The 14,925-nt window shown below is 38.4% G+C and overlaps 1 protein-coding gene across 3 annotated transcripts in view; it reads right to left on the reverse strand.

The window, feature by feature from the left end:
- Window positions 1-14,925, reverse strand: part of ppp3ccb (protein phosphatase 3, catalytic subunit, gamma isozyme, b) — a 43,017-nt gene that overhangs the window by 20,793 nt on the left and 7,299 nt on the right. For all 3 annotated transcript variants that reach the window (XM_007254942.4, XM_007254941.4, XM_007254940.4), the window contains exon 2: window positions 3,962-4,159. In XM_007254942.4, coding sequence (XP_007255004.1) covers window positions 3,962-4,159 — 198 coding nt within the window. The remainder of the gene's footprint in view (window positions 1-3,961; window positions 4,160-14,925) is intronic.

The following is a 14,925-nucleotide window of genomic DNA, read 5'->3' on the forward strand; positions in this document are numbered from 1 at the left end:
AAACACAGAGAAACAGGAGATAAAATATTACCACATTTACACCAGACCTTTCAGAACACTGATTATTGCAAGCCTTACTGTATTACAACTAGAGGTTCATGGTTAAAACAAAAAAAGAAAAGAAACAAAAAAGGTTTTGGTGTCACAATATCAAGTTTTGTTAAGGTTTTAATCATATAATTAAATATATCATGATTAATAGAACATTGCTTTGTTACATAAGCAATACATAGTGTGCACAATAAACATAATTTATTAGAATTAAACCACTATAAACCCTGTATCGTCATTTTTGCACTCTAAAATATAATTGACAGATTTACATTATGCTATTGTCATGATGTTCCACCTCAGCAGACAGAAAGACATGCCCTAAAATAATTGTTTACACTGTATAATGTTTTATAATTATAATAAATAATTTTACACTAAAGTATAAAAAACACAATTGAACTGTGTACAGGTGACTTGTCCCCTGTTTGTAATAAAACAATGACTGACGAATTTAGGGCTGGACAATATGGCAAAAATCTAAATCAGAATAAATTTTTTACTTTTAGTAGATGCAATACATTTCCAATATCAATATGAATTGTAAAAATAAAAAATGTAATCACATTTAAAGAAATATATTTAAAACAATTCAGGATACACAGTATTTATCATATTTTGCCACGGAGACAGCGATTGTTCAATTTTTTGTTTCAAATCATCAAATGAATCAGGATATTTTACTCTCTCTGTAATGAAATGTACAGATGGGTCAGTGTGCGATGTGATAAGAAAATTCATCACGATTAGATACAATGTCATTCCAGCAACAAATGAGTGTATATTCATAAAATGTATACCGATTTATTGTTTAATTATTGTGTACACTGTGGGGTCTAGGGCTGGTTCTGTGTCAGACTAAACTGGGATAAAGGAACAATCTGCACTGCACCAAACCACACGTGGTCTCTGCAAAAAGAAAAGTAGGTTAAAACTAAAAATCCACAAACCACAGCTCAGCGGTTTCCGTGAGTCAGACTTAAAACAAAGTTGGCCGAAAGAAAAAAAAAATATTAAAAAGGTAAATCAGCAAAAATATATGTTTAACACTAGAGCTACAGAGCTAATGTATCTAGTTGATGTAACTTTGGTGGAGCTGCTTAGTTTCTCTCTTAAGAACCAACCTGCCATATTAGTGAAAATGGAGTAACATTACTCTACAGCTTCAGTTCACATGCTCAGACCACTTCAGACACCGCTTCTGTATCTCTTAGCTTGTCCAGAAATGCATGTGTACAGCTGTGCGTGAAGTGAAGCTCAAAGTGAAGCATGATTTGTATTAACAGCAGTGGAGTAAAAGTAAATCACACTCAACTGACAGTGGGGGGGGGGAGGGGGGACGACACTTATTCCTGTATTATGTAGCATGATTATGGGTTTGTGACGCACCCATTTTCTAGATATAAGAAATTCCATAAACATATTTTTGTTGATGTACACTTGGTGTAAGAAGTAGAAATATCCCAATATTTTTTTGTAGCACCTCTTGCTTACGTGACAGCTTTGCACATTTTCTCAATCAGCTTTATTAAATACGGCTTTCAGTAAACAGCTGTGCTGAACTCGTTAGAAGTTAATTACCTGAATTTCTTGCTCTATTTTAGTAATGTTCTAATCCATATTATGGCAAGAACTACTCAGCTAAGTAAAAAAAAAAAAAAGCAAAGAAGAAATGAAGGTCAGTCAATTTGAAACCTTATGATGAAACTGGATCTCATCAGGACCGCCCCTGGAAAGGAAGAGCAAAAGTTCCCTCTGCTGCACAGGATAAGTTCATTACGAGTTACGAGACTCAGAAAGTAGAGTATTTTGGTTGAACACTCAAGTTACTGCATGATTCCATGCGTTTATAAGTCTGAACTACTTCAGCATTCATTTACAATGTAAGGAAAAAACAAACAAACATTGAATGTGTGTAGAAGGTGTTTCCTAACATTTGTCTGGTATTATAAATATTATAACTTTTGCAGAACTAAACAGTATCTGGTCTCGGCTGAACAGTCAGAGGGGCAGTGCCACGCGAGCACCCGCCACCCCCCAGCAACAGCCGTGCGGCCCAGGGGAGCCAAGGATGGGACCATTTATATCCCCGCACCTGTTGGCGTAGAGAGGGGGGTTTCCTGTGGCCTCCGCTGGGGAATCAAAGGCAGGCGGGCGCGTGGGCGAGCGCCCAGCACGCCGCTGACTCTCTGACCTTTTGAAAAAGAGCCAATCAAAGATCCGCTGCTCAGCTGCCGAGGACTCCCACCTCATCACAACACGCCGGCTTCCCTCCACCGCTGCCCAGTGGGTCAGGGTGGCATTAATACTGCTAAAGGGAGCCAGGAAACCAGTAAGGTCGCCAACTACGGCATTATTGTTTTACTAATCATTGCTGAACTAGTGGCATCCTCTGATCTGTAATCACCGCAGAAGTGATTTTTAATGAGATTTAAAATTTTAAAGCCAAAAAATGTATTCTTCATATCATGAGATCACAATATTTGAGAAAGCAATTTTGTATTTATTTTGCCATTTACTAGGGGAGGGAATTTCACACGATGCAGGATACTGTGATACTCGATATATCGCAAGACAATCCTTTACGACAATTGACGTAATCTGCGTAAATGAAGAGGACAAAATACATCTAAATATTTAAATAACAGGAATTATGGATTCATTGGTGTTTGGGGCAAGTCTTAGGGAGTTTAAAGCCACCCATATTTTAAATGACTTTTGTCATTTGTCAACAATATCCATCTGTAATCCAAATAAATATAAGGCATAGGAAGGAGTAAGGCAGAGTAAGGCATAGTCTTGTAAGTAATGATGTCCACATGCATGCCCAGGACACCAGTAAATAATCTGACGGTGTAAGTGATTGGATTAGACATTTAAATGGTGATTACACTTGTTTTCATCAGACTACTAGCGCCGTACGCCACTCCTCCTGATCGGATTGAAATATCACTGAGCCCAATCGGATTACCTGCTTTTGATCATGGGTTTTTTATTGTGATTGACCCATTAGTCGGATTGTTAGAGGATTACTGCCTGCATGTAAATAAAGCCAGTATGTTGGGTACTGAGCTGAGCAAACAATCTGTGTCGGCTTTATAGGACTGAAAGGTCTACATGTGCCGAGAGTCTACCTGTACTGTTACCTACCTGTGTAGAAAATCTACCTAGATTAAATATATTAATATATTATTACCTGTACAGGAACCTACCTGTGTAGATAGTCCGCCTGGATTAAACCTACCAGTACAGGAACCTACCCGTGTTGACAGTCCACCTGTACTAAAACATACCTGTGTTGACAGTCCACCTCTACTAAAACCTACCTGTGTAGACTGTCCACCTGGATTAATCCTACCTGTACTGAAACCTAACTGTGTAGCTAGTTTTCCTGAACAGGAACCTACCTGTGTAGATAGTCTATTTGTACAGGAACATACCTGTGTAGAGTCTACCTGTACTGAAACCTACTTGTGTAGACAGTCCACCTAGATTAAATTTACCTGTACTGAAACCTACCAGTGTAGAGAGTCTACCTGTGCTGGAACCTACCTGCACTGAGAGCCTAGCTGCACTGGAACCGTGTGCTGGAGCAATGTGTAATGGATCCTATATGCACAGAGAGACTACCTGATCTGGAACTCACCTGTACCTACACAGATTGTCCTGGCTTGCTGTACTGGATTCTACCTGTGTAGAGTCTTACTGTACAAAAATCTATTTGTGCCACCTTTCGAATGGTTAGTGGTAATTGCTAATGTTTTTTCTCAGTTGGTATCTACTAAGCAGGAATCTACCTGTGCTGAAAGTCTAACAGCATTAGAGCCACAGATACCTTTACCGAGGTCACACCTATACTTTCAATTTTTGCTGACGTTATATCTACACAACACCTGTATCAGTTGTGTACCTGTAATAGGTGCCTCTACTTCGAGCATGCACTTCTCGTGGCGGAGAATGTGGGCCCCATCGTTGATGATGCGCAGTGCGGCGTCTTCCTCCAGTCGCCCCTCCTTCAGCAGGTGGGCTTTTAGCAGCTCCACCTTTGGCTTGCCATCCTCGTAGAGCTCCTTCATGGTAAGGCGAGTCGTCGGGGGATACGGCACGGCTAGAAAAAGCACAAGAGCGCATAAAAGGATGTAAGTACAATGAGACAATTTAGCATGAATAAAATTACTAGTTAGTTTGTGATGTGCATGTGTGTCAAGCAGCAGTATGGGTACAGTAGATTACGTTGCTGGGGATTCTGTATCTACTGTAACTGTAGATTAACCCTTATTTATAAACACAAACAAACAGATTAAAAGTATACAACAAACTTTAGTCCGTCCTACTTCATCCGAAAACTTTAATCAATTTAATATTAGATCAAATTAACAAAAACAAAACAAATTTAAACTGACAGCAAACTAGTTCCAGGGTTGTACAGAAAGACTAATTTGTGAGCTGAAACAGTTGAATCTCACTGAAGAGCTGAGTAACCAATCCAATTCAGTGAATAAAAAGCTGGAAGAGCCATTAGTAGCTGCATGAGCGAGCAGTTTTCCACTGTACTTCCCTCAAACTTAAGCTGTCAATGCAATCAGATTAAATTATCCATTTAAGTTTTCTGATGGACGACCTTTTACGTCTTTTTTGTGCCGTTTAAATTTCAACACACAAAACCGACATACTTAGCCCGATATGCTGGAGTAAATTTGGCCTATAACACTGTGGAATATGCTGCACATGCACAGCTGAGCTAGATTTATGTAAATGACAGCAAAGAACCTGCAGAGAAACCTTTTTCCTGGAGTACCAGCAGTGGATTTACTGTACATACACGGCCGCATAGAAAATGTACTCGTTTAAATAGCACTGTAGGCCTTTGCATTGGCAGTAATGCCAATTCAACGCATACCAAATATATTGCAATATTTATATTAGGGGTAGGCGATATGGTCCTAAAATAATATCCCAATATTTCAGGGTATTTTTGTGCTAACAATATTTTTGGTCATATGAGAAAACATTGACATTTTTAAAATTTGTATACAGTAATTTTAAAAATGTTCTAATGCTACAAAATACATTAAACTTTTTTTTGGTTCTACTGAATGTATGAAACATACACAATAAAACTAAACGTTTGTCTACGTCATAAAGAGTATCTTGAGAAGACCCCGATTTTGACTACAAATAAGTAGTGCAACAAACTAAAATACATCAAAATAAAGTCATGTACCATAAAACTAAAGCGTAGTATATTTTGTGCATGTAAACTGCAAACAAACATTTATAAGTAAATACTGTAAATAGCTAAACAAATCTGAAATAGTCTTTTTTTTTTTCTTTTTTTTTTATTGTCTCAGATTTGTTGCCCATATTGCATACAATACGATATGGCACACTTGGCCATATTAGTTTACCATTAGCATTGTGCACTGTCCGGCTCGCTCACGCTTCTGTCTCCTTGAATTAAACGTCACATGAATTAAACTCAACATAGCCAGACCTTGTTTTGAGATTTGCTCACAAGTAGATATTAATTTTACCCAGTCAAAGTCATACACTATTCAGGGGTATAGCTAAACAGCTGTCAGATCCAGCTTCTGTGTTATTTTCTTAGTAATATCATTGGTCTTTGTTCAGAAAATAACGAAGAGGCCTCTACATTGACTGACAAAACCAAATGGTGACCATTATAATACAGTAGCTGCCTTTACTAAATGTACCATAATCTAATTCAGAGCAAACTGTAACACCATTAGAGAAAGAGTGAGGACAGATTAGTGGAAGATCCCCAGAGGGATAAAAATAATAGCTCCATTTTTATCATTATTATTATCAATCCAAACCTACATCACTAAAGCCAGAGCGTTAGATGCTCTGCATTTTCACTGGGTTTGATAAAGCTACTCATCATCGAGTGAATTAAGAGATCAAGCTGATCTTACAAGAAGAGCTCCCATTCTGCCTTTCATTCTGAGAACTTCACTGAGATCTCCATAGCTTTCTGTAATAACTACAACTAAGTACAGTAAAGCTAAATCCTTTAGTACTTCGACTTAAGTGTAAAGCTTCAACAAACACTTAAGTTTCTACTCAAATAACTTTTTTGATTAAATGCTTGTATTTTAGCCTTGGTATTTATAGGTTTGGTCTCTAGTACTTTATACATGCCGGACGAAGACATACAAACGCACGCAGCATAAACGTGCACAGCGGTGTAGAACACTTGCATGAATCAAGATAGAAGTATAAACCAGCTGGGAGATTTTCATAATTAATTTGATTAATTCAACATTTTATCTTTTTGATCTAAAATAATCAAAAACACTACTCATTTCTTAAGTGTTTATCCGTCTTACCTTGGCTACCGGTGCCTCCCACAGACCAACACGTGCATATTTTCCAAACATTCCGCTCAGTCCAAAAAAAAAAGTTCCAGCCCTGTTCCAGCAATTTTAACACCAACACAGGGTGGGTTAAAGCGTATATTTAGCTAAAAATAAATCCTAGTTTCTAAAAACTGCAGCGTCATTGGTCTCTGGTGAGGATCCGTGATTAATTGTGGAAAACAATAATAAACTCTTTTGTCATCTGTAGTTTAGATTTTTAGTAAGGGTGGGAAAATTATTTAAAATCTGATTTTTTGTGAAAATTAGCCTCAAAGAGTTAAAAGTATCTAAAGCAACTGTTTTAGTGAACAGATGAAAACCACTGTTCAGACAAAATTTTGTCCAATTGACAATAAAAAAATAATTCTAACCCACACCAGGCATTAGGCACAGTGCCCATAAGTTCGTATTTGTTCATCTGATCCAGAGAGTCCTATTCTACTGGAAGTACTTAAAACTCTACTGCAGTGTACACAGGGCTTTACTCCATCACAGAGTCAGAGCGGTCCAAAGCTGGGCTTAGCCTCGGTGTTGGGAATCCTGGGTTTAATAAACTGCAGGGAGATCCAGGGGTCCCAGGGCAGAGCGGCGAGCGGGAGCAGGCAGGAGTCGGCGTTAAGAATGTGGGATTAGGCAAAGCCACGGTTAGCCCAGCATTCCAGATCCAGGCGCTGCTGGTTTAATACCACAGACACAGTTCCCCGGGTCACAACAGGCCATAAAGGAAAGCGGCACTCACACTAATGCTTACCCACCCGCATGCTCCTCACACCGCACCGCACACGGGCACTGCCAGTTACATAAGCCTGCGTTATTCTCGCCAGTCTCGCCCAACGACATCTGCTACAGGGCGCAAAACAGGGGCAAATATGGGGAGCATTAGAGCTTTTAACCCACTTCACAGACTCCTATATGAACAGTCTTGATATTACATTAGGCCTAAATACAGCCAACTAACTCACAATACCTGTTAGATTTGTTGATTAAGACACAGGAAGTTTAATTGGGGCAGTTAATTTAGTATACTTCACCTTTAACCAAGATGTCATCGATTAGCCACTTCATACTTGGGTCCAAATTATTGCTTTGTCAGTTTATTCCTGCTAATGAACCACGTCCTAATTACATTATACAATACAATACTAACAGTACTAGTAGTTGGCCATACAATATGCATCACAATACAGGGAATTCTACTCAATCACTGTGTGTTCTTGCGTGGCTTGAAACACGCAAAATGCATGTACTATTACTTTTAATTAATCATGGGTGTAATTAACTTTGGGCTCAACATGAAATAAGCCAATCAGTGTGTCTGTCACTCAACATTTCCTTTACGAGTCAGGTGTCTTGACTTTGGCGGATTGTAGGGGTGTGACAACACTCATCACACGAGACGAGACATGATACTGGGTATACGAGAACGAGACGAGATGAGATATTTAAATATGTTTTAAAAAAAAAAACACTAGCAAATGTGTGTGCTGTAAATGTAATATAGCTCACTGTACCTCTAGACGTCCAAACATCAGTTGTTATGGCGATGCTTTCTGCCTCTTTTAGACTCTGTTTAATCACAGCCTTAGTCTCTTTGTAGAGATTCGGGACCACTGTGCATGCAAAATGCGCGTGTGTTTGTATGGTTTATTTCGGTTCCAAAGTGTGGAGGAGTCGTCTGAACCCTTTTTTCTAACCCTATTTTTTATAACTGAAAAAGTTCTCATATCAGCTGCGATGAAAACACCAGTCTCTTGTTATTTCTGTGGCTCCAGCACTTGACTGTGGAAGATGAGGTCGAAAGGCATCTGTAAGTGCTGTCTGTCCTTTTATCACTTTCTTTACAGGCACGGCTGGCTTAAGTAAAGAGGCGTTACTTGTTGCCATTGCTGCTGTGTTCCCAGATCTCTCTTAAAAAGTCTACACTAAACTGATTTTTTTTTTTTTTTTCGCGAGACAGGTTCAAGCTTGACTAGAAATATAGTCATATTTTAATCTCGCGAGGTCTCGTGGCACGAGATCTCATCATACCCCTAGCGGATTGCTATTTTAACAGCGCAGCAACCTGGTACTGTCCAACGCTTCTCGGCAAAGGAAACCGAGCTGCTGGTTCACGCTGTGAAGGAGCTCCAGCAGCTCATTTATTGGAACAGCAAAGTTATTTTATTTAGTATTCTGTTATTGTTTATGTAAACTTGGGTTTGTGCTGCTTTGTGTTAATGTGTGTGTTATAAGAGAGGATGTAAGCGCAGCAACAACAAAACAACAGTATAACACTGCTATTTAGTGGGCAAAGACTAAGCAAACTATGCGTTTGTATGCATTTGAACATCAGTGTCCGCAGCAATGGTGTAACTTAAAGTAGGGGAGGGAGGTCCGCAAATATTCAGACGTATATTGCACAAGTCTAAACAATTTATTCTCTCTGTGGTGTAGAGAACAATGTGACTACTGTATACTGTTCATTAAAATAAATAAACAAATTAGTAAATAAATAAACCATATCGCTGCAGTGTATCTGCCTGCTGAGGAGGGATGTTTTATTAGACACAGTGAAGTTCTAATTGTGTTCATAGTTCACAAAAAGACGTAGCATCCTAAACCACACTGATCTGAGTGTGGCCCCCTTAAGAAAAGCCGGATGTGGTTTTGAGGGAGGGTGTGAAGTGTGCAGTCGCTCTAATAGTGTTCAACTCAGGTCAGTCTGTCTCAGACAAATAAAAGTTCTCTAACCAAATGGTTGCAAAGACTGCTGAACATACAATTATTTATGTGGTGATATACAGCTCTTGAAAAAACATTAAGAAAACACTTCAGTTTCTCTGATTTTGCTGTTTATAGGTTTATGTTTAAGTAAAATGAACATTGTTGTTTTATTCTATAAACTACACAGACAACATTTCTCCCAAACTCCAAATCAAAATATAGTCATTTAGAGCATTTATATGGAGAAAATCAGAAATGGCTGAAATATCAAAAAAGATGAAGAGGTCAAGACCTCAAATAATGCAAAGAAAACAAGTTCATTTAAGAGTTCAGAAATCAATATTTGGTGGAATAACCCTGATTTTAAATCACAGTTTTTATGCATCTTGGCATCATGTTCTCCTCCACCAGTCTTACACACTGCTTTTGGATAAAAATTCTTCCTCTTGATTATATTTCAGAGGTTTTCAATTTGGTAAAATAAAAGAAACTCATCAATTTTAAATGGTGGGTATTTTTTCCCCCCTAGAGCTGTACGTATATAAGGAAACATTATTCGGCCAACCAAATTATTTTACATTTTTTGTCTTTTATTTGCTGAATATTCTCTTTTTAAAAGGGATGCACTGAATATTTGGCAACCGGAAAATTTTTAGCAACTGAAAACATTGGACCAAAAAAACACTTTATATGTTTGGCATTATTACAGAAAAGGCTAAGAATAACTTATACCAAACAATGACTAAATTAATTTATTTTTGGTCATATTGCAGTGTTTACCCTAAGGTTAGGATTGTTTTCAGCAGCGGTGGCACTTTACTAGATTCCAAGAAACAAAAGGGAGCCAAAAAGATTTCAGAATCAGTTAAAAACAAGAAAGAAGGCTTCAACAGAGAGCCAATAAACATGACCAATGCTATATGCTCATGGCAGAGAAAAAACTTGCAAGCGGTTTAAAGTTTACACCACTGCTTCTGTCATCTTTTTTAGTATAAGATAGAAACTGCATGCAAATGTGAAGCATGTATTGTAGCATACGTACATTAATTCATGCAGAAGTGTAAAATCCAGTGCTATCGCAGTGTAGACACTGTAGTTTTATGATTTTAGTCCAAGTAAAGAGATATTTGTGATTCAGGACAAAACCTGCATGCAATACTGAATACAGAGTTTTTAAAAATGCTGAGATGTGTGGACGGGACACAAATGTTCTCTTTTCAGCCAAGGCCTGGCCAACACCACCTTTCAACAGCTCCTCAAACAGAATGGACAAATTTATACAAAAATGGTACAAAAAGCAGCAGCTGGTACAGTTGGTTCGTGGTCATTCTTTTCTTATTATTTTATTTAACACTGTTATAAAATCTCCATCTGTCTAAAGCAAAGGAAACCTAGAGACTCCAAAAGTGCAGAAGCATGACTCGGCAGGAGTTACCTCTAACATCACAGTAAAACGGTGCAGGGCACACAGCACCAGCTTTGGAGGGAACTTGTCGCAACAAGCGCTAAGAAGAATGCAGGAAGTCTGAAATGTGTAAATGCTTTCTGTCAGTCAGACGAGAAGTACAGCACTCTGAGGTTACATTAAGACACCAGTATGAAATACATGGGGCTGGTATTGAATCACATCATTTACAACAACTTAACATCTTATTTTAAATGCCTTTTTTTAAATCTACATAATCAAACATAGAACACTGAATTGTACACCTTAAATTACGGCAGCACTTAGGCAACATTAGGCAATCTGGATATGTGTACCAATATTAAGATTAAGAAATTAGCTGGATTGGGTATCAGATGATTAGGCTGATCTATGGGAACCACGCCCTGAACCTGATGCTAGCATTGTGTCCAACAAGAAGGTATCTGCAGATAAGGGGCAATTACCTTTTAAGTAATCTTTACATCTGCATCTATTCTAGGTAAAACTGACATGATACACGTCATAAACAGCTAATGGTAAAATCTACTTAGAAAAATAACATGCTATTTGCACCCAGGTGTATGTAACAGTGTGTACTGTTACTACAACATTAAATGGGCATAAAGGTTGTGTTTCAAGTTTTGTTTTTCTATCCATTCATTAATTAAGCAAAAATAAAATAGAAACTGACTACACTGCCAATCTACACTCAAAATTGAATCAGATTTTTACAATTTAGCATCTAGAATCTCCTTTACACCTAAATTTTAGATTTGTTTGAACACAATTGCCATTTTAAAGTTAAAATCTTCATCCTAAAGTTCACAGAATAACCCCAGAGGGTTGACATAGCTTATCTACCACAATAATATATAAATTGCAGACTTTACATGGTAGTTAGCTATTTTTTTACCAGAATATTCAGTAGAATAAACTGCACTGCACACTGAGCTAGCTTATCCTTGATTAACTGGTTTAATGATCTAACTTAGTGACAGTACATACGTTTTTGTGACAACACAAAAAACCTAAGGTGCTAAAAAGTACATCTAATGGAAGTCTAAAAATGAATAATACTCAAAAAAACACTCTGCATTTTCCAGTGGCTTCTTTAATTTTGAGCTTTTATTCTTCCTCACATTTATTAGTAGACATGCACACAGGTTTATTATTATTTTTTTTATTATTATTAAAGGGTGTAATAAGCCTCCCTATGCTGCTAATACTACTTGTTTCCTGGTGCAAATAGTGACTACCCACACAAAAAAGGCACTGGTACCAGAACGGAAGAGGTCAGATGGGTTCACCACAGTGGCCCCATATGTTCACAATCATTACAAAAGTGTGTTTTTTTGTCTTTAAAATAAACAATAATCTGACAACTTAGCCCTTCAGCCCAAGCACAGTTTTTCAGAGTAAGGGTCCTTAGCTTGCACTGCTTCTGTTTCCGGTAGGGCAGCATATATTCCCAGTTTGGAATCTGCAGTGTTTAGAGCAGCATGCAGAACTGCAGGAGTTTCCCCACGGGGATCCACAGAACCGTCCGGCCTCCTGAATGGGTCACAGAGTCACGCCACACAGAAGCCTGCAGAGAAACTGCACTGGACTGGCCACACGCCACAGCTTTCAGCACTGCAGACCCAGTCACAAGACTGCTGCAGCAAAACAGCCACTCGCATTTATTACCAACACAAACAGCATGTCTGTCCCATATTCCCACCTGGTGTGATCATAGATTCTGGGTGATCCGGTCATAAGTGTGCAATATAAAGTGTGTACAGGTGTGAATGGGATACAGTGCATCTAAAGGAGAAGATCAGAGACGCATATGCTTACATTATTATATACACGTCTCCGAGTTCAAAACCCTGCCCACAACAACTGAGACACCGCCCCTGACAAAACATTAACTGCGATATGAGTTAGCTGAGCATCATACAATAATAAGCGAATGGATAATGGTTATACTCTTCGCTGGAGCACAAGTTGAAATAGCTGTTCTTTTGGATTCAGGCTGAGGACTCCATCTAACCAAATCCGGAAGACCTGCGTCCAGGCTCCAGCCCCGCCTCCAGCAGAAATCGCGAGAAATCCCATCAAAAGCCTCACAAAAGACGCATTCAAAATCAGATGTGCCAGCTGTGAATGGGATAGGAGTAGGCATTGAGTATGTGTTCATACTCAACAGGTCTTTTCTGGTTAAGTGAACTCTGGTGTAGCTGTTCAGGTAATACTGATCATTAGATCACGACAGAATACAGAATCCTGAACATTTAGACGTCTACTACTAAAGAACATCACAAAGCAAAGATGTCTAAACTAGACCTTACATAAAAAAATAGTGCAAGAGTAGTTTTTGATGCCTTTTTAATAAAATGGCGTCTCTTTTCATTTCAGCTGTTACATGAATTTATTACAGAACAAACCGTTCTCGTTTTAAAACACCCCACACACAAATACAACCTAACATAATTACTTCAGGTATGAGAGAGACAACTTCAACATTTTCAAGCACTGACACACTCAAGGTCATGTGCTGCCAGCAATTCAACAACATTCAATACAAATTCACCAGAGGTACCATAGTAACAAGCAGCAGCCCTGGTTCAGGCTGCTTTAGAATATCTGAAGCTATTCAGCATTAAATAACATGAAGCATGTAAAAATCAACAAGCTCAGACCAAAATACGTGTATATATATATATATATATATATATATATACAAATATTAGACAGAAGTCTAATATCTTCATCATCAATGTATCATGCTCCATGAAATACTTATACAAAATGTGTTTTGAATAAAAGCCAGCACAATTGTCCTGATTGTAGAATATAATAACCAATCAAATGATTATTCTCTGACCAAACCCAAAGCAAAATAACAAGCTTTATGACTTCAGTACATACACAGCATTTAACTGCCCCTTAGTGTATCAGTAACAGATAATCCAGATAAATGCGTACATGTGATCTGCAGGTAAACTGATCCTTTAAGCCGGTTTGAGAGGAAAATCTGCTAAAATCGATTGAATCAGTATTAGAATGGGTACGGTAATGACTCTGAGTTCATCTCCGTTCTGTGAGTAGAGGGGACGCTGCTGGTTCACGGCTGAGAGAATAAATACAGCACCTGCTCATTTGCCTCTTTCAGCTGCAGCAGAAACACTGCACCGCCTCGGGCCGAACGCTCAGAACGCCAGAGCCCGATTCTAAGGATTTGCATGCAGACATAAAGAGCCATCCGCAGGAAGGAGCGGAGATTTTACTAACAAATATAAATCAGTCCAATTGTCCATCATCTTTACACAGACTTGCACACTACAGCTGGGTCTGCTGATCAAATTCCAGTGCATGTCAATAACTGAAATGTAAACTGTCATTTAGAGTGGGGGTGGTAATAGGTCATTGGTAGGGATGCACCACCATACCTTGTTCTTCAATGGTCAGGACATTGCATAGACACCGATTGGCATGGTGGTGATACAAGTGGATCAGGAACAGCAGTGCTGCTGGAGTTTTTAAACACCTCAGTGTCACCGGTACACTGGGAATAGTTGGGCAAAATCCTGTGGGCACTGATGAAAGAAGACAGAGTGTCTAATACAGTAGTGGACAAAGACTGGTTAAACACAGTCTGATGATAATAAATAAATAAATTGGTGTAGAGGGGTCATAATGTTATGACTGATCAGTGTACAAATACAAATAAGATCCAAACGTACTGAAGATCTCTTAACCATAGTGGTGAATGAAAGCCTGGCAATATGAAGTGAGATTGATCATATTTTAATTTAATGTATGCAAGTAGAGTAAACAAATGAACTTAAACCTTTCATATACGGGCTCAACCTGCAAGCTGGAAGATAGATGTGGTATGATTTAAGTCTGGTGACACACTGACCATGTGAGTTTAATCTGCAGGAGACTGAGACCAAGTTGAAGAGTGATGAGAACAAATCTTGCAAAGATAGTCTACAGTGACTCAGTTTAAAGGCACTTACTTGGTTTCAATAGGGAACTGATCACAGAACATTATTTTAAGATGAATAGCTGTAATTCACTGCAGCGCTGCCTTTTATAACCACTGCCCTTTCACATGGTTCTACAGTTGGATGCTCACCACTATGACATTTAATCAAGTAGGACTGCTAAAACCATAAATGTGAAGATAAATGTGCCTTTGTTGCAAGTTGACTAGTTTGGCTTATATTTAACTTATTTTAAACTTTTCCGAATCCGATTAAAAATGATTTTAAGACATTGAACAATAATGCATACTCAAAATGTCAATTACAGCATAAATTAGTTTAATAATGATGACATAATTCTAATCATGCTTCATGTTAATAGCTCTGCCTACAA

This window comes from Astyanax mexicanus, chromosome 20 (assembly GCF_023375975.1).
Source record: "Astyanax mexicanus isolate ESR-SI-001 chromosome 20, AstMex3_surface, whole genome shotgun sequence".
Lineage (NCBI taxonomy): Eukaryota > Metazoa > Chordata > Actinopteri > Characiformes > Acestrorhamphidae > Astyanax > Astyanax mexicanus.